This window comes from Cetorhinus maximus, chromosome 18 (genome assembly GCF_964194155.1).
Source record: "Cetorhinus maximus chromosome 18, sCetMax3.hap1.1, whole genome shotgun sequence".
NCBI lineage: Eukaryota > Metazoa > Chordata > Chondrichthyes > Lamniformes > Cetorhinidae > Cetorhinus > Cetorhinus maximus.
The window spans coordinates 62168049-62187863 of record NC_135896.1 but is presented as its reverse complement, the minus strand read 5'-3'; the positions used below and the strand labels follow the sequence as shown (position 1 = coordinate 62187863).

Below are 19815 nucleotides of genomic sequence, written 5' to 3'. Positions count from 1 at the left end.
GTCATTTCTCAGTTAGGGCAGCAATGTCAATGTCAAGGTGCCTGAGTTCCCGAGCTATAATAGCGATGCAGCACACTGGTCTGCCACTATTGGGGTTGTCCATGAAGGTCTTGACCTTACAGGTCCCAAACTACATTTTGATGACTGGAAAATTTGTGATTTTTTTAAAAATAGGGTGGTTGTTGCAACAGCATGGCCTTGGTCCAATAGCAAGGGTGTTCCAAGACGATTGGAGGCCAGGCTGAGACGTTAGCATGTTCTATGCACGATCAGACACAGATACATATGTAACACACTAAAGCTGAAAAACCAGAGGCAGTTACACTACCATGTACTGCAGATGACTTTGCAGCTAACTACACAGCGGTGTTAATGGAAAGTCAAAATGGCCACATATTAACACAAATTGCCTAATATAATTAGTCTATAAAGTATGTTGCAGTTCACTGATAAAGTACACTTTGGGAATGAGGGGACAGTAGCTATAGTGTTGGCAGTTGTATGGACTGAGCTGAATCCAGTATGTATTCTACATCTCAATAAAGCATGTCGGCGGTTCATTGTATAAAATAGGCATACGAAGGTTTGCTTGCAGGAATCATAATACACAAATAGCTTATACAGTCATAGAGCCATAGAGGTTTACAGCACGGAAAGAGGCCCTTCAGCCCATTGTGCCCGCACGCCTTATGTGAGAAACAAATAACTTATAAAATGAACAGAGGATTTATCCTTCTCAATGCTATTGTTAATCCTATTATAAAATAAGATTTGAAATAAATAGATGTTTGCTTAGATAGAATGCTGAGTGATATTGTAGTGAAGAAATTTTGAACCAGACAGCATATTTCTGCAATTGCTCTTACTCATGTTTAATTTGTTTGTCGTTAAAAGTATTTTGCTAATTATTGATGGATTTGAAGCTTTGAGTACAATTGTCAAAGGAACCTTTTACAGCAAGCGAAATGATAAATCTTCAGGAACCAACAGATTCCCCTGTGGGTTCTGTAAACAATTTTGGTCAGCCTCAGTTCACTATTTATGGAGTTAATTAGATTCTTCAAAAATGGCTCTTTTCCAGCCACACTAAAAGTAGTACTTGTCTGCGGTATTTATAAAAACAAACCTTCTGGATTATGGTTTCTGTTGACCAATGCCAAGAGACAGATCAATTTTAACTTTTTTCATACTTTGAAAGAAATCAGTTGAAGAGTTATGTATTATATTTAGTATTAATCATCTGACAATTAAGTAAATAAATGCAATTTTGACAGCTGTGCTGGTGTCAAAATATGTTTTTGCTAGTGCAGTGAATGTGTAATAATCTGGAAAAATAATTGTTGGCTACGGTATCTGGCTAAAGTCAACCCTGACCCCCTTCCCCAATCTATACACCCTATTCATCAAGAGAACCTTCCTTGCCCTTTCCATTATTTAGAGAAACCAAACAATATTTGTTTTAATCCTGCTTTCTGCCTTGTTTAAAAAGATCATCATGCTTTCAACTGTTGCTAAATTTAAAACATTGATCAAAGATTTTGCTATTAGAGGTTACTTTGTTGATTTTGTCATTTAGATAATGCCAGTTTCCTTGATCTTTACTGGATTTTATAAGCCAAACACACTATCAGATGAATGGCATAAGCTCAACACAAAGCTTATACCAATGTCAAAGATGGCAAGTTTATTTGCATTTTCATCCAATATATACTACGACAAACAAATTAATTCAATACAATGTAATTCATGAATTTTTTGATCCCTGATTGAATTTAGGTTGAAGTTTAAGTATGCAAAATCACTTTTAAGTTTACAGAAAATACAATTTGTTTTCATTTTTACTGGTATTCCTTTCACAGAAATAGTTAATACCTCTTTTTCCAAATATTTCAGTACATGATTTGTTTCTAAATGCTGGATATTAATACGTATAGTCTTAGAACCAATCTTTACATATGTTACAACTTTCTAATGCAAGTGAAATCGAATACTTTTTCCATACAGTTGTGTATACAATGAGTACACAAAAATGGCTATAACTTAACAAAATTAGCTATATGTTTAGTGATGATTTATAAAAAAAATTACAGTGACACAAGAATCTAAAGCTAAATGCACCAAACCCCATTGTTAGATGCACAGGTTGGAAAATTAGTCATAAAGCAGCTTCATCTGCTAGATGTGTTCTCTTCAACTGTGGCTTCTCCGCTGGGACTGTGACAATGGTGAACTTGTCTTATAGAATTGTTCGGAGTAGGAAAAATCTCAAATCATTTTGATAAATTTCAACTCAACCCATTGGCTTGGATTTTGCAGTCGGCGCTGAAGCAAGGGGGCTCGCTGCTGACTTTGAAAAATGATTCGCTGAAAGATCTAACGATCTCTGTTGTGAGAACTTTATGATGCTTTACATGTAATTGATTGTAGCATTGTTGAATAGGGATTCCCAGCAATAAGCTGCAGGAATAGCATCAAGCTGTCCATGCGACCAATCACTTTAAAGAATTCCCTCAGCCAACCAAGACGTAAAGAGCACAAGTAATCAAATCGCTTTTTAAAAATCTTACAGACAATGAAATAGAGGGCAGAATATTGCAGAGGCAACAAGGATCCTGCCACTGGGGTCGAAAATGGGAGGTGGGGCGAGGTTTTCCCGTTTCAGCAGTTGACAGGTGGTGGGTGGCAGGACCTAGGGCCACATTTTGCTGATGGTAGCCAATTGAGTGGTCGGGGGGGTGGGGGGAGGGGTGCAGCTGGCGTTCACAGTGCAGCCTGTGGCAGGGCAGCGAATGACAGACAGATGCTGATGACTCAGTGTCAAAAACCCCACAAATTCCAGGGCAATACATTTTTTAAGATAATAATGATGAGTTTTCAAAATTTTCAGTTGGATATAAAGTAACTCAGATCATGGGGCGAATTGGCAACTGTTTTGAGATATGACGAAAGTCAGTGAACCACTGCTCCTTGGATCAGAACTCCATTGTAATCTATTTCCCCTTATTCCTATTTAGAGTAATTTACTAGCAGTTGCATAACATCTGTTTAAGATTTTGAGCTAGATCAGCTTTAAATAGGTGTTACCTGAAGCCATACATCCTCCGTTAAAAATCCCTTTCTAGCAGTCAAATTTAATATATTCTCAAGATTTGAAGATTGTTCCGTTTTTTCTCTCAGAGCAACCCCAAAATGATTCCTTTTTGCAATGCTTTATGATTAGCAGAATGCTCTGCAGAATTCATGATACGGTATTCATGAAAACACTTAAAAAGAAATTGACCCCAGATATTAGAAATATTCCTTTGTTCTTCGATGGCTAGTCCTAAAACTGTAAGCGATCTTTATGAGCCTATCTTTGGAAAGGAGTAATATTGGCTCTTATGAATCATTCTTGGTGTAACCTAAGATTGCTGCAAATGGATGTTGACCTTTATTTTATAACTGAAGTAATATCCATGCACAGTTTTATAATTTGGTTTGATCTGAACAGGGATGACAATTGGGGTTGTACAATTGGCCTTTCTGCTCCTTGGGAGGAAACAGAGTATCAGCTAGCATTTCTTTTCTAGTCACTATCCTGTCATCCTTTCTGAGATGTTATGGGGTCGATTTTAAATTTGGCTAAAGTCTGAGAGAGAGTGCGTGCGACAGCAGAACAGAAGAATTTTTTGGGGTCAGGAGGATAATTCTTGTGTGAGAGATACATAATGGCATAATTAAAATTGAACTAAAATTAAATATTTGGATAAGGAGGAAAGGAACGTTGGAAAATTGGATACTGGGGGCAAGGAATGTGCGTTGATATATATGTAAGGCTATTTGTGTGTGGGTGGTGCAGTGCATGAGAAGGTAGAAATGGCAAAGGCTTTGTATGGAAATCAGATAGGAAAGTGGCTTTCATTGAAGGTTTATGTTGAGGAGGTATGTTGCTGTCTTTTAGTCAGGTTGTGTTGGGAACACTGCTTTTTAGAATGTATTACTGGGAGAGATTGCACTGGTAAGGCCTTTAAGCTTGGGGCTCAGATTGCCTGATACTTCCTGAGTTCCAGCAGGAGGCTGTTCAGTCTGATATTTATCCAAATACATTTATCCACAACTGTTATTGAAATAAATGTGCTTTTCCATAAATTAACAATGCACCAATTTGTTAGTAGCGAGGGATGTGCTCATTTGCACATCATAGAGTGGAGATTGGGTGATAATAGGGTCAGTGTCTAGCAAGCAGGCCTTGCAGACATGGACTTGTGGGATTACAAAACTAGTCATGATTTTTGCTGCCACATCATTTTTATATATTACCAGCATAAAGACTATTAACATCCAAAAAAATAATGTTATATTATTAGCTATTTTTAAATAATATCATGTACCTGTGCAACTGTCTTTATTGGTTGACATCAAAATTGCCATTTTGACTCTGGCCTGCATGATAAACTAGACAGCTCTTCTTTGTTTTCCTTTTGGGGCAGAATTTCCCGGTTGGCGTTCAGGGGCACGCTGGCGCGTAAAATGATGCGGGGTGACATCGGACGTGCGTCCCGATGTCACCCTGCATCATTTGGCTGCACGTCCGCCAGACTGTTCAAGTCCTATTAAGGTCTGTTAATTACCTAATTGAGGTCATTGTCAGGGCTGCCTGTCCAACCTTATGGGTGGTGGGCAGGCCGGAAGCCTAGGTGAGCTTCCAAAAAAACATGAAACCTCATCCACGGGATGAGGTTTCATGAGGGTTTTAAAGATGTTTATTAAGTTTTAACATTCAAGTAATTGACATGTCCCAGCTCATGTGACGGTATCACATGAGGGGACATGGCAATAATGTTTTTTCTCTCTGTTCAGCAGTTTTTAAAGTTGAAGCGATCTCCCTGAGGCAGCACTTTGCTTCAGGGAGACCTGTGGGCTCTTTTGCGCATGCGTGAAAGAGCACACAGCCTACTCAGGGCATCCCCCCCACCCGCACAGGGAGTGCTCAGCGCTTCAGGGCGGACATCACATTGGACAGGCCTTAATTGGCCCGCCCACATAAAATGGCTGCACGCCCCCAACCTGGGGCGCCGATCGGGAATCCGCCTGCCCGCAAACACGTCCACACAACCCTCCCGCCCCCAACAATTCTGCCTTTGGAGAAGAATAAGAGATTTCAGGATATTTTCACTTAGACCCCTCCAAATAATGAGTCACTAATATTATGTCTTTTCAGAAACAAGGTGGACTAAATGTTATTATTATAAAGTTGATTATCTCACATGGAAATATTGCTCATAATATTAAAAGAAATAGCATGCCCTCATATTGGTGCTCTAAAGTACAAGTTTGCAGCACCAGCACACAAATATTTTATATTTATTTTGCTGACAAGCATAGTTTGAATCATAAAGTGATGGTAAATATTAGCTTTGCAATGAGTTAAAAAAGAGAGATCGTTGCATCATTGTGCAGAATCTTCTGCCCTTAGGCTATGACTGTGAGTCGGGACCATTTCCAGATCCTGAGCCTACTCTGCCTGTCATGGAGCCCACCTGGGAGATAGGCCCAGAGGTAGCCAATTGAGAGGCTGCCTCTGGGTCTTCTGCCCAATTAAGGATGGTGGGCAGGTCCTTGAGGCTGTAGACCACACTGAGGGCCTGGAGCCTTATAGAAGGACAAGTGTACTACCGTTGGAGGGCAGAACACAAGGCCGCCTCCATCTTGAGGCTCCCTCTGAAGAGGTTAGATATAAATAAAAAAAATCTATGGCCATAACTGTGGGGCCACCCTATGGAAGGAAAACCTTTCCACAGAAAGACTGGTGGCAGCATTTGTGGCCCACTAAAGGTCATGGATCCATTAGAAGGGTTTTCACCTTCCCAACCCACTGAGTTTTTGCTAAAATTCCCACTAGCATCTCACCGTCTGGCTCCCCATTCAAATGCATTGAACAGTGTGAAGTTCCTATACTTGGACAGTAGACACGAAGTAAACATGCCATAAAAAGTCAAATCAAGACACAAGCCTAGGTACACTGTTTAGGACATGGTAAGTGTGATAAGTAATAAGTTAATTACTGCTAGACAATCTCTTTGACACTGAAAATGAAGTAAGGTAAAGGTAAGCCTGACTAATGGCAGTGTTTGTTGACCAGTTACAGGAATCTTTGTGCCATTACACAAACACCTGTTCTTTAAGAAATTCAGGCATTTAACATATTTTAAATATTTATCAATAGAACAAGGATAAGAATTGAAATTTAAGATTTCTAGATATTGTAAAACATTCATAGGAACTAAAACAATAATCAACTCTACAGGCCTAGATTTATACAGTCATGGCTTTGTTTATCTGAGAACAGTCAACAGAATGTTTGTTTGTTGCTACATAAATATAAGTGCAAATACACTTTTACTGCATGCTTTAGCTGTTTTATGGTAATAATGAATGAACCTAACTTGGACTTAACTCATTTACTGAACTGGAATTTTAAATTCATTTTCTTTTGTTCCTAGGTTCCAAATTCAGAGAGGAAAAGGTGATGCCACCAGTTACAAGAGTCTTGGCCACTGCTTTAAAACAATTTTTCAGCAGGAAGGGTACAGCTTTTGATTCTAACTATTCAATAGCTTGATTTGTTATGGGATTGAAGGTTGTGAACTGACAGAAGTTTATGAATGAATATAGGGTAATTGAGAAATGTTACAACAATTATTCAGCTCTTACTTTCTTTGTACCATGTGAAAACTCCAAAACATGTACTTTGTCTTATGAGTTATACTAATACTAAAAGAAAAAAGAAAAACTTGCATTTGCATAGTGTTTTTCACAACCACTGGATGCCTCAAAGCACTTCACAGGCAATGAAGTACTTTTTGAAGTGTAATTACTTTTGTAATGTAGGAAAGAGGGCAGCTAATTTGTGTTCAACAAACTCTCACAAACAGTAATGTGACAATGACCAGATGACCTTATTTTTGTGATGTTGATTGAGGGAGAAATATTGGCCAGGACAGTGGGGATAACTTCCCTGCTGTTCTTCGAAATAGTGCCAAGGGACCTTTTACATCCAACTGATAATCACCAATAAATTAGATCATAAGGTTGAATAATAGTGGGAGAGGATATTTATGTGAAGTAAGAAGCAACTGGTTGGAGGGCAGAACTATGAGGTCCTTCTGAATTAATGGAAATTTCTGAGTTAATGGAAAAAGAGTTTGAAGCACCAATTACTATCAAGGCAGAGATGAGAGAAGAAAGCTGGATAGCCATGAGCATAGCTTTGGTGACCGACCATAATGATAACACGTTTTAAAGTGCATGATTTTGCATGCTGAAGAAGACTTTCAAGGTGCTCGACAATAACAGATGAGTTGCTAGGAACTGTGGGCGGAATCTTGTTGTGGCATCAGGGGCCTCACCTGCCAGCTGAAGAGCCAGCAAGAGACCTGTGATGCCTCTTTTTGGGAAGGCCTACCAAACCACACACCAATCAAGCAGTGGCGAGGCCTTCCCCTGGAATCAAGACCCGAGGGACAGAAGTCCCGCCTAGCTTAGAGCTGGTGACCAGCTGTTGGGCTCAGCAGCACTGAGGAGGTTGTGGTTGCTGCCAGAAGGATAACACCCTCCCCACACCGTCTGCCCACCTCCCCGCTCCCCCGCCAACCCCCAGAGTCCCAGGATCATGGAGGACCAAGGCTGCAGGTAAGTGATATGGGAGGGGGATTTCGAGGGGTGGGGGTTGTGGGGACTTGGGCTAAGGAGGTTAGACGCAAGGGCAGGGATTATCTCTCAGCGGATCCCCCGTTCCCTATATCCAGTCGTTTGATCAGGCACCAATTGCCTTTGATCAAGGGACCCTCTCCCCGAGGTGGCAAGACAGGTTTCCCTGTTGTGCTCAGCCCTTGGCTACGCCCCAGGCCCGCTTACAGCTGGTTAATCCCAGTGGCAGTGGGATGAGGCCCTTATGTGGTCATTGATCGGTCACTTAAAGGGCCTCAATTGGCAGTCGAGTGGGATATTTGACCATGGGCCTCCCTGCCTGGAACTTAATTCTGGTGGAGGCGGAAAGGCGTTGAAGTTCAGATACGACACCCTCACTTAAGTAAATGCACTTCCTGCCTACATTTTTGCCACCAGCAAAGGTTGAAAATTCCACCCACAGTTACATGTGACATAGACAACTAGATCTGCAGGTGGCATAGCCATGATGAAAATCATAGCTCATGGTTAGTATAAACCTTCAAGGTGATGAATAACTTGACAATTAATCTTGACTTCTATAACCTTTAGTCTGGCTATAGGGGCAATAGGACCAACTGTTGTGATACTGTGAGCATAAGTAAATTTCCATGCAACAGAAAAAATTGCTTGGGGTAAGAGAAATTGAATTGATAACACAGGGCAGGAATAGTTTGGAAACACATATCTTGAGGGTAATAAGAAGTACCATTGGAACCAAAAGTCTTATTTGAGTTCATAAAGCAAAGGATTCAACAGATCTGGCTATGTCTTATGTATGTTACAGTAGTAGGACAAAATGGACCAGGGGAAGATGCAATTTAGCAAGCTCATTGCCATCAGATTTGGAAGAGAGAAGATACCCAAAATGCTCTGACCCCTTCAGGTTGGAACATATGAACATACGAGTTAGGAGCAGGAGTAGGCCACTCGGCCCCTCGAGCCTCCGCCGCCATTCAATAAGATAATGGCTGATCCGATTGTAACCTCAATTCCCATTCCTGCCTACTCCCAATAACCTTTCACCCCCTTGTTAATCAAGAACCTATCTAGCTCTGCCTTAAAAATATTCAAAGACTCTGGTTCCTCCACCTCTTGAGGAAAAGAGTTCCAAAAATGTATGAACCTCTGAAAGAAAAAAATTCTCCTAATCTCTGCTTTATTTTTAAACAGTGACCCCTAGTTCTAGATTCTCCCACAAGAGGAAACATCGTCTCCACATCCACCCTGTCAAGACCCCTCAGGATCTTATATGTTTCAATCAAGTCACCTCTTACTCTTCTAAACTCCAGCGGATACAAGCCTAGCCTGTCCACCCTTTACTCATTTGACAACCTGCCCATTCCTGGTAGTAGTCTAGTAAACTTCTCTGAACTGTTTCTAACACATTTACATCTTTCCTTAACTAAGGAGGCCAGTACTATACACAATACTCCAGATGTGGTCTCACCAGTGCCCTGTACAACTGAAGCATAACCTCCCTACTTTGGTAATCAATTCCCCTCACAATAAATGATAACATTCTATTAGCTTTCCTAATTACTTGCTGTACCTGCTTTCTAGCCTTTTGTGATTCATGCACTAGGACACTCAGATCCCTCTAAATATCAGAGCTCTGCAATCTCTCAGCATTTAGATAATAAGCTTTTTTATTCTTCCTGCCAAAGTGGATAATTTCACATTTTTGCACATTATACTCCATTTTCCAGATCTTTGCCCATTCACTTAAGCTATCTATGTCCCTTTGTAGCCTCCTTATGTCCTCTTCACAATTTACTTTCCTGCCTATCTTTGTATCGTCAGCAAATTTAGCAACCATTCCTTCTGTCCCTTCATCCAAGTCATTTATATAAATTGTAAAAAGTTGAGGCCCCAGCACTGATCCCTGTGGCACACCACTCATCACATCTTGCCAACCAGAAAAAGACCCATTCATGCCAACTTTCTGTTTCCTGTTAGCTAGCCAATCTTCTATCCATGCCAATATGTTAACCCCTATACCATTAGTTTTTAGTTTCCTCAATAACCTTTGATGTGGTACTTTATCAAATTACTTCTGGAAATCTAAGTACAATACATCCACCGTTTCACCTTTATCCACAGCACATGTGACTCCTTCAAAGAACTCCAATAAATTGGTTAAACATGATTTCCCTTTCAGAAAAGGGAAGAAGGATGCCAAGAGGATTCACAGAAGTAACAGGAGAACTTTGACAAAAAAGTTGAAGGAATGGCTGTTAGAGTGCCAGGAAATCAGCATTTGCACTTCTTTTTAATAACAGTTTCATTTAGCGCTCTACTGGCGAGTGTACAAAGGTTACAAGCAGGTATAAAATTAGTTTAGGGTTTATTTGCACCAGTTTGCATTTTCTGTTTAACACGTTTAAGTTAGTGCGCTTCTAAATTTGGAAATCCCTAATCTTTGTGCTGTTGCCTCATCAATGGATAATTTCCACATTTGGACTTCAAGATCTATTAGTATCAGCAATTGAGATTCATGGAAATTAATTGGAACATTGATCTAAACATTATATGTGGCCCAACAAATACCGTATGCACTATGTGGCCGATGAAGACTAAAAGCTCGTCCACCACTAATCTCAGGGATTAATTGAGCATAGATATGGGTTGGCTGATTGATTATTCAGTAAACCACGAATGTATTTAAAATTGTGTGTTTGCTGCAGTTATTGGCCTGAGATGAGTAAGTTTAGCTCAGGCTCCAGCCAAGCAAGGCCCTTTGATTTTTGCAAGAGATAAGTACTTCAGACGCTGGAAATCTGAAATAAAAACACAACAGTCTGGAAATACACAGTAGGCCTGGCAGCATCTGTGGAGCGAGAAACAAGAGTTAATGAGCGGAATGTTCCCAGACTGTTGGAGGTAGATTCAGAGTCAAGTGAGGTGGGGAAAATTGACATTGGGTCGGTTTCGTGACATGATCCTGTCCTCTTCTGGCTTTCCCTGGGATGGCTTTGAAGGCAAACAGGGAACTGCTTTGGATCTGTTGAGTAAGAGAGTAAGAAGTTGTTGAAGTTGTTAATAATCCAATTATGAGGTGCTTTAGCATTGAATCCTGGATTTCCAGCTATGGAACCTGTTTCCCAACCTGTGAGCAACTTATCAGGGCCACCAAGGCAATGGTACATTGGATCAGCTTCTTCAGTGAAACTAACAAGCTGGAAAGGCTTGGCTCAGTGAAATTGAAATTAAAAACCATGTCCATTAAGAGATTGCTGTTCAAAGCACTCCTTTTCTCCAACAGTGCTATCAGGACTTGACAGGTAATTGCTAACTTGCCAACTTCTTGGAAGGCAGTTCATCTGTACAGCACTTCACTCATCTTCTGTTGCACTTCTCTGCTGCCAGACTTCACCACGTCATGAAATAGCTTATGCAATTCTACCTTCTATTTCTGCTGAGGGTCAAGAGCCAACTTCTCCAGCAGCAGTAGGAGCAACACCAGCAGCAACACCAGATGTTTTCTCTTCAGTTGCATGCCACTCTACAGAGCAAAGGGGCTGGACACCGAGATCCAGCTGGAAGGAGACTCTCAACACAGGGTCTACAGGCAGAGGATCAACTCTCCCGACATGTCTGAACAGAGGTGCCTCAGGCTCTCAAGGTAGGTTGCTACAGACACCTGCAGCTTCCTGGAACAAGACCTCCTTCCCAGTGGAGCTGGTGAGCACGCATTGCTAATGGCCACCAAAATGCATGTCATTAGAGAGCCACCTCCACCTTGCTTCCCTGGGTTTCTGCCTCTTGCCAAGTTGTTTGCTCTCTTCTCCTGCAAGGACGGAAAGCAGAGAGGCATGAGGACTCATCATGGCTTATGTGCAAAGGAGGGAAGAGCACCGTTTGTGAAGGTTTGGGTGCAAGAGGGCAGTCAGCTGAAGGTGAATGTGAGTGTTGACTGATGAGATGGAGAGAAAGGAATGAGTGAAACTGCAAACTGTGTGGTGCTGGGAAGGGCTGGGCAGGAGAATGCTAGGCAAGTCAGAGTGGTTTGGCACCTGAAACTGTTATGCCATTCACCCGTCATGCCCTCCTGAAATCTTTGATCCTCTTGGTGCAGGCTAGAGGGACAACACTCCTGCTGCTGACTTCTTCGGCCTCTTGCATCCACGTCTGCTTAGTTGGAGAGGTTGTCCTCTTCCTCTAGTCCTTGAGAAAGATCACCTTACTCCAGCCCCTCAGATCCCATAGCAAGACCTCCAAGTAAGAGTGAGAAACCAAGGGGGGGCAGCCTTCCCAGGTCACATTCCTGTGATTGCTGCAGCCTGAAAAATCCAACTGCTGGTGAGATTTTCTGACTCATGCTGTGGGCCCTTTAGTTAGAAATCCTTACTTTGATAGAATGGACACGCATCATGCTATGGTGTCATAAATGAGCAGCAAATACAAAACTGAAAGAAGTACAAGTAAATAACTGTTTCACCTGGAAAGTGTGTTTTGGGCCTCAGGCAGTGAGAAGGGAGGCGGTAAAAGGGCAGGTGTTTCAACTCCTGCACTTGTAAGTTGCTATGGGAAGGAGACAGAGTGTTGGGGGTGATTGAGGGGTGGACCAGAGTGCCGCGGAACGGGAGCTTCCTTTGGACGACTGGAAGTTTCTTTACTCTTCTCCATCTCTTTTTGCCTTGTGCTATCATCCCTTTTGTTTCTATTTCTCTGCTGATCTTGAAAAATATAAAAGGATAGTGGCATAGTTTGTTTACCTTTTTCCCATTGCATTCACCTTCTGGAAAAGTGTGGAAGACCGGCTGAGATTTGTCATGTACTACCTGGACAATTCCTGATTCTTGTCCTTTAACTGACAGGCTTGATCCTGCTTCCCATCTTGCCATGGCAAAATGCAAATAATACAGCTGAAGATTGCATTAATGGAAGGTTTAAGTGATGCTCTTCTTCCTGTTCATCATCTGAAGGTTTACATATAAGATGATTGAAATGCTTCAGGCAGTTTCGCAATTTACAATTTGACTACACTGTTAGCTTTCGTGTAGAAAGTAAAAGAAAAGCATTCTGCCAGCAATGGTATAAATGTACATCACGTTTGTTTTTTGTGTTCATTTATAGGCACTGAATTATCCAGAGTTAGAAAATGTAGCATTACTCAAGCACCTTGCTACCAACACTGTCTAGGAAGAGGAATTAATTATTTTAAAATCCCTGCCTCCATCCATTTTATAACATTTAGTCTTTTCATTGATAGTAAAATCTTATTTATTTTAGCCTTTATAAGTGGTGATTATATACTGTAGTTACTTTGCAGATGATAAATGATGATTAGATACTGTAGTAAGTTTGCAGACAGCAAAGGCTAACCCACTGGGAATACATCTGTTTATTGAGAGCTGACAGTTTTATAGCCTGCATAAACCTGATCTTTTGCTAGTACCAGAAGCAAAAATGAATGTGTGCATGTGGCAACATAAGAGTGATTAGTGGGTTATTTTATTATCTCTGTAAGAAAGTATCTTATTGGCATCTATAAACTTGTATGACTGGGTTTAAGATCAATTATTTTGGTAATGAACTTGTTTTTGGAATTAAATATATGTATAAGGAAAGATAATAGAGAAGACTGTTTTGAATGACTTTTGAACCTTCACCTATAAGATTATACTGTCAAGCTGTAAGGCAGGGGTTGAGGGGAGAGCTACTAAATTGAAGAAGATAGGTGTTGCTTAATTTAGAAATTGAGAAAATTGCTTTGTGATGCATTTATTTTCTTGCATTTTGGGAGTATTTGCTTTCTCTTCCATCAGTGAGGTGTCTAGTCTACTATACAAAGACATGTTTAAAAGTCTCCCAAATCAAGCTAGCTGGAAATCTACACCCTGGGTTTATTTTCCAAAAAGAGAGTTTGCACTCTCAGCTGCGGTGAAGTTCAGCAGAGCCAAAGTTTAAGAACTCCCAGGTGTGCAGAGGAACACTGTTGGAGTTAAACCAGCTAAAACTGGCAGAGGAACACTGCTGGAGTTAAGCCAACTAAAACTGCACAGTTTACTTGTGTAATCTACTGCTTGACCAGTTAGGACCATTATTTGGGCATTGGCTTGCAAGGTTATCTAGAGCCCAATAAAAAGACAGATCTACCTCTCCAGCTCCATTAATGAGAAAGCTAGCTGGTTAATCACATGGGATGTAGCGGATGTTTTTGGTTCAGGTATTGATATGCTGAGTTGACCACTTAGGTTGACTTTGTTCAAACTTTAAATTGTTTGAAGTGTCACCTTGGAACCGGCTCAACTCCAGAAGGACTCCACCTATGTTTTCTCCAAGCTCCCCAAGTAGGATTTTCTTTAGTTTGATCATCAGATAACTGAAAGCATGAGTTTGAGCCCTTTCAAAGTGGACAACAGATACCAGAACACTTATGTGTGGCATGATGAACAGCACAGTTGACTGTAAAAGCTGAAATGTATGAGATCATTCCCACCATCCCTCTGACCATAGGATAGATATGCATCATGCCCCATTGAGCAGGAGCTTCATCAAATGGAGGTGAAAAATTTTAGCAGCAGCTGCTTTTGTCTCAGCAACCTAATCATGGTCATCACATACATGAAAGAATCTGTATTCTTATACCCAATTACCAGGTCCCACTTTTCAGTAGTTGCCATCAAAACCTGCACTTTTCAGCACCATTTACTGAGGAATTTTAATAATTATTGTTTTTAAGTAGCAGATCTTAGATACTTGTGCACAAGATTGGATGTAGCTTAGTTAGGCAATGGTGGGTGAGAAGATGTGTATCGATTAGTGTTTCACTGTGGCAACATTTTGTTGGAATAAATATGGATCCAGATTTTTTAATTTGCTGATAACAATACCAGAAATACCATTAACTATTGATGAAATAATAACACATGCATTCTGGTTTCAATATAATGGGAGTCCTACAGTTCTGTGAACAGTGGAATGATGAAGGAAAGTTTATCTGTTGGTAATAACATATGATTAAAAATTAATCTGTGGAATGATTGAAGCAGCTGATGTTACAAATTGCATTTTGATTTATAATTTTGTATTCTGTAAAATGAATAAAAATGCAATCACAGAAAAATATAAAAAACGCCATACCTTAAAATAACCCGTATTTCAGAGTTTCCTGATAAAACTGTCATTTTTGGCCTGGTTATGTATCTTGTTTTGCATTCACTCGTTCTATATGTAGTTCACTTTTCTTAATATCCGTAGAGTTTTATTTTTCCTAGTTATTGCGATTTATGCAAAGCAGTAAAGTGCTTACCTTATGTTTTTCTCGTGAGGGTGATCAATTTTCATTTAGCTGCTGAGTGTGACAAGCCAATGTTCAGGAAGCCAATTACAGTTCAACATACCATTATTTGACCTGAAATTTGAAGTATGTCTCTTTTAAACTGATTTATGGGACATCTTATGCCCTGAAGTTTTAACGGTATCACAGATCCACCCTCCCCCTGCCTCCCTTCGCACAGTTAGAAGCTCAAGTTTGTATCAGTCAGCTAAATTAAACTCTGATGTTTAGAACCACTATTGCTATTCCATGTCAAGAATTTCTGTGAGCTGTAAGGGACAGTAAAAGTTTTAAGTCAACACTTTTATCAAGGATTTATTCAAATCTCAAGAATTCTAATGACTATAGGTAAATTCGATCTCAACACCAGATGTCCTTTGAATCCCTAATGTACACATAGATACGAACTAATAGCAGGAAGTTAAGGATATTTCTTTATGAATAAAGAGAATTATTATACACCTTAAATTTGTAGCAAAAGAAGTAGCATTTACTTTTGTTTCTTTCTGCATGCTATCGATGACAGATCTATACAACCCAGTGAGATTATGGCCTGGATTTTCAACCTCAAGGCAGGTAGAGAGAGTCAGGAAAATTCCTGGCTTGGCCCTCCTGCCTCAGGAGAAATTGCCTGCCATGGCGGGATCTTCATTGCTGGGGGCCAGGTGTGAGCTGGAGTTGGGCCAGCTGACCTGGAAAGAAGTGTGCAAGCAGCCACAGGAGCCCACCTCAATGCTGTGGGACTTTGTCCTTTTGTAAAAAAAATACAAAGGCTGGATAATAGACGGGCGTTGGGGGATGGGCAAAGGTGGATGGCATGCTTCTCCGGAAACAACATAGTTGTGGAGCCAACGTGCTCCATGCCAACCCATCCCGCAGTGCAGATTAATGGGGGTCAAGTAGGATGTCCATCCCTCATTGGGGTGGAAGTCCTGCCCTCTGGACCTGCTGGCCAATCAGATTGGCTGTCAGCTCCACCAGTCCTTGCAGCACCACAAAGACATCAGTGGCCGCTGCCGGGACTGCAGAAGAAGGAGAAGATGGATACCCAGAGCAGGTAAGTCTGGGGTCTCGGGCCGGGAGGGTTTGGGTAGTTTAGGGAGAGAAGCAGCCAGCAGGGGGTGGGTTTAAGAGAGGAAGTGGGTTGGAAGGAAGTGGATGTTAGACCTTAGTGGGGGGCCGCCCTGTGATCGGCAAAGGGCAGTCCCCAAAGTGTGACCCTCCCCACCACTCCCCCCTCACCTTCCTTCCCACTCTTTAAGCATCTCAGGGAAAAAGGTTGCACTGCCTGCTCCCGCCTGGCTGCCCACGCCAACCGTTTTATGGCGTGGGCAGCATATTATCAGGGTGAATTGTCTTGATAACAAGTACTTATTTAAATATGACAAGTTCTGCTTCTGCCGCCTGCCCACCCTTTGTATTATGAGGGTGAGCTCGGGGGTGGGCGGGAAGGCGGTGGGGTGGGTGCCCGACTTATTTTACATACTGTGGGAAACACTCTCATCAGGGGCAAATAAAAATCAGTCAATCCAACACCCTTTCACCCTCCAAACATTGACCATGCCCCATCCATGTCACCTCATTCCCCCACCCGCTCCCTATGACTCTTCATGCCCCTATGCCATGCTCTTCCCTCACACCCACCCCCTCAGGTCTCTTATGCCCCCATGCCAATCTCTGCACTTTCATGCCCATTGACCCACTGTACACTTTCTAATGAAACACCAGTAGAACCACTGAACACCATGCTGCAAAGTGGGGTTTGTTAAAGTCTGAGCAACAAGCTAATAAAAGTGTCAATCAAACAGGCCAATCCAACAATGTTTCCTCTGGGGAGCAGGAATTCTGTAACTCTGATGGATGTCAGGGCTCCCAGCCAAGCCTCATTATGTATGCCCCACAGCTAAAGCTCACTGATCTCTGCAGTCAATTTCACAATGTTTGTTGACATAAGTCAAGTGGTTTCAAGTGTTTTTGACTTGTGGAATTTGAAACTTCAAAGGGCCTGGATGATTGACAACTTTCTTAGTTTGCTGTCCAGACTTTTTTCATGATTACTCTCCTATGATGTGTGTAAAAAAAAGCTTTGAAAAAATGTAATCCATTGATTACTTTCTCCTAATGGATTACATTTTTTCAAAGTTTTTTTTTACACATATCATTTTACACTGTGGTGTTCATTGATTGGAAAGTGCACAGTGGGTCAAAGAGATTGTAAGTGCCAGAGTTTGGTGTAGGGGGCATGAGGGACCTGAGGGGTGGGTGGAAGTGTAGAGCTTGGCATAGGGGCATGAGAGACATAGGGGGTGGGTGGAAAGGCAGAGCCTGACATAGATGGCATGGGGATTATAGGGGGTGGATGGAAGAGCAGAGCTTTGCATAGGGAGAAAGCGGGGCCTGAGGGGGTGGGTGCTTGGCATAGAGGCATGAGGGAACATAAGGGGTGTGTGGAAGCCCAGAGCTTGTCTTAGGGGTCATGAGGGAACATAGAGGGATAGAGGGTCGGTGGTGGAGAGACATAAATTGGCATAGGAACCACAAGGGGGTCCTTTTGAATTTACTTTTAAAAAGGTCCCCTCATGGACATTATGGTTCAAAACTCCTCTAAGGGGCCGTGAACCATGAAGCTTTAAAAACCTGGCCCAGTTTCATGAAAATTCCGGAGTAGGAGATACCTATTTCCACAATGGAGCTAGCCATGTTGGGTGTGTTGGATGCAAGCTTCTGACAGCAAGCAGCCCACACCCTTTAAAGGTGTTCCCAAAAATGAGACAGCCTGGGGATGGGGTCAGGAATCCTGGAATCGTGACCTCCCCACCATTTTTAAAGGACACCCAGGTCAACCCGAATTGGTGAAAATCCAGGCTATGTAACTTCGGGTTTGGGGGATACCCCAAAGATAGGCTGGGTATTCCCTCTCGGATGCTCCCAGGAGTGCACACATCCTCTGGACAATTGAATTGCACTGGGAACCATCTGAAAATGCAATTTAAATCGCAAACTTTGGATGGTTCTGCCAGGGTTACACCAATAGTTGCTCAGAAAAAGTTAGAAGAATTAAAACCTCTTCTAACTTCTGAGTAACTGTTGTAAATACCCAGACCAACCCCATGAGACTCCCCCCATAGCCCCGACCCCTCACAGGACTCCCCGAACAGCCCCGACCAACCAAACCCCTGATCTCCGATCCCCCATCCTCTGACCCCCAGACCTCTGACCCACCACCCCTCTGACCCACCACCCCTCCAACCTCTGACCCCCTCCACCCCCGACCTCCAACACCCCCACACCTCTAACCTTGGACCCCACCCCCCGACCTCGGACCACCCCCACCTCCTCCAAACCCCCTGGACCTTTGATCCCCCCTCAGCCACCTTCCCAGGCCTCTGACTGGACACCACCCGCCCCCACCACCCACCCCGGGTCTTGAACCCCGCCACCACTCTCCTCGGACCTCCAACAACCCCTGGGCCTCCAACCATCCCCACTGCCCCAGCCGGGACCTACAACCCTCCCGGGCCTCCGACCTCCCCCCAACCTCCATGCCCCTGGACTCTTGACAGACCCTGCCCCCACCAACCTTGGATCCCCACTGGACCACTGACCCCCCCCACCACCCCCACCTGGATGTCTGACCCCCCCCCACCGCATCCCCACTCACCTGGACCCCCTACACCCCCATCCCAAGCCCCCTGGACTTCTGACCGGCCACCCCTGAACTCGGATACCCCACAAACCCCCACGGACCTCTGACACCCCACACCCTCACCCTCCCCAGGGAAGTCCGATTGTACCATCCTTACCCGCCTCGACCTCTGACCACCCAGTCCCACCCCGACCTTTGCTACCCCCCCCAACCTCCCCAATCCACCCCTCGGACCTCTGACCCCCTAAACCCCCACCCCTGAACCCGCAACCCCCCCTCCCCCATCTCCCAGGACCCCCAACCTGCCCACCAGTCCTTGGACCCCCCTCACAATCCCTCGACCTCTGACCCCCCCGCATATGGGACCTCCGAACACCAACCTCCCTACCTCCAATGCCCCCACCCCTCCCGCCCGGACCTTCGACACCCCCACCTTCCCCAGCCTGGACCTCCGACCCCCCTACCCCCAACCAATCCCCAACCTTGGACTCACCCCGGACCTCTCTCCACCCCCCGGATCTCAGGCTGGGATTATGGAGATCCCTCCGGCTCTCGGACCACCACCACTCCACCCCAGACCTCTGAACCCCACCACCCCCACCCCCATGTCCATGGACCTCTGACTGACCTGGACCCCCCACCCCACTGGAGCTGAAATTCTTGAGCCAGGATGGTAAACAGGCAAAATCTCTTAGCAAAATCTGTTATACATCTTGCTTGAGTTCCCAGTGCTATCGAAGTCAATGGAACTATCAGATGTAGATTATAACAGGCAGTCCATCCGTTACTATGGCAGGGATTTTCTGTGCCCGCCAACGTCAGATGTGTTCAGTGGTGTGAGCAGCCAATATGCACCACACCACTTTTAGTGGGGGGCTCATGGCAGGTCTCTACCTACCAGATCAGCAATATGTAGGTGGCTTTTCAATGGCTGCAGGGCAGGTCTTGCTTGGGGAAGGTGGAGAAGTGGCCTCAGGCAAGGGAAGAGGCTGCAGGAGTAAAGTTGTACTGGGGAAGGAGGGTATCCCAGGGTGTGTGTGGGAGCACATGTTGAACTGTGCAAGTGGCATCAAGGTGGTGAGAGCTGAGGAGACAGTCTCGAGACAAGATGAGGCCAGATGGACATGTGAGGGTATGTGTGTGAGAATGGGTGGTGATGTCCCTTGAGTTGGCAGTG

The 19815-nt window shown here is 43.4% G+C and overlaps 1 protein-coding gene across 8 annotated transcripts in view; it reads left to right on the top strand.

Moving 5' to 3' along the window:
* The window catches only part of slc25a21 (solute carrier family 25 member 21), a 788318-nt gene that overhangs the window by 646246 nt on the left and 122257 nt on the right, over window positions 1-19815 (top strand). For 6 of the 8 annotated variants that reach the window (XM_078562804.1, XM_078562808.1, XM_078562806.1 and 3 more), the window contains one exon: window positions 6483-6566. The exons of the other annotated variants lie outside the window; for them this stretch is intronic. In XM_078562804.1, coding sequence (XP_078418930.1) covers window positions 6483-6566 — 84 coding nt within the window. The remainder of the gene's footprint in view (window positions 1-6482; window positions 6567-19815) is intronic. 8 annotated transcript variants of the gene reach the window in all.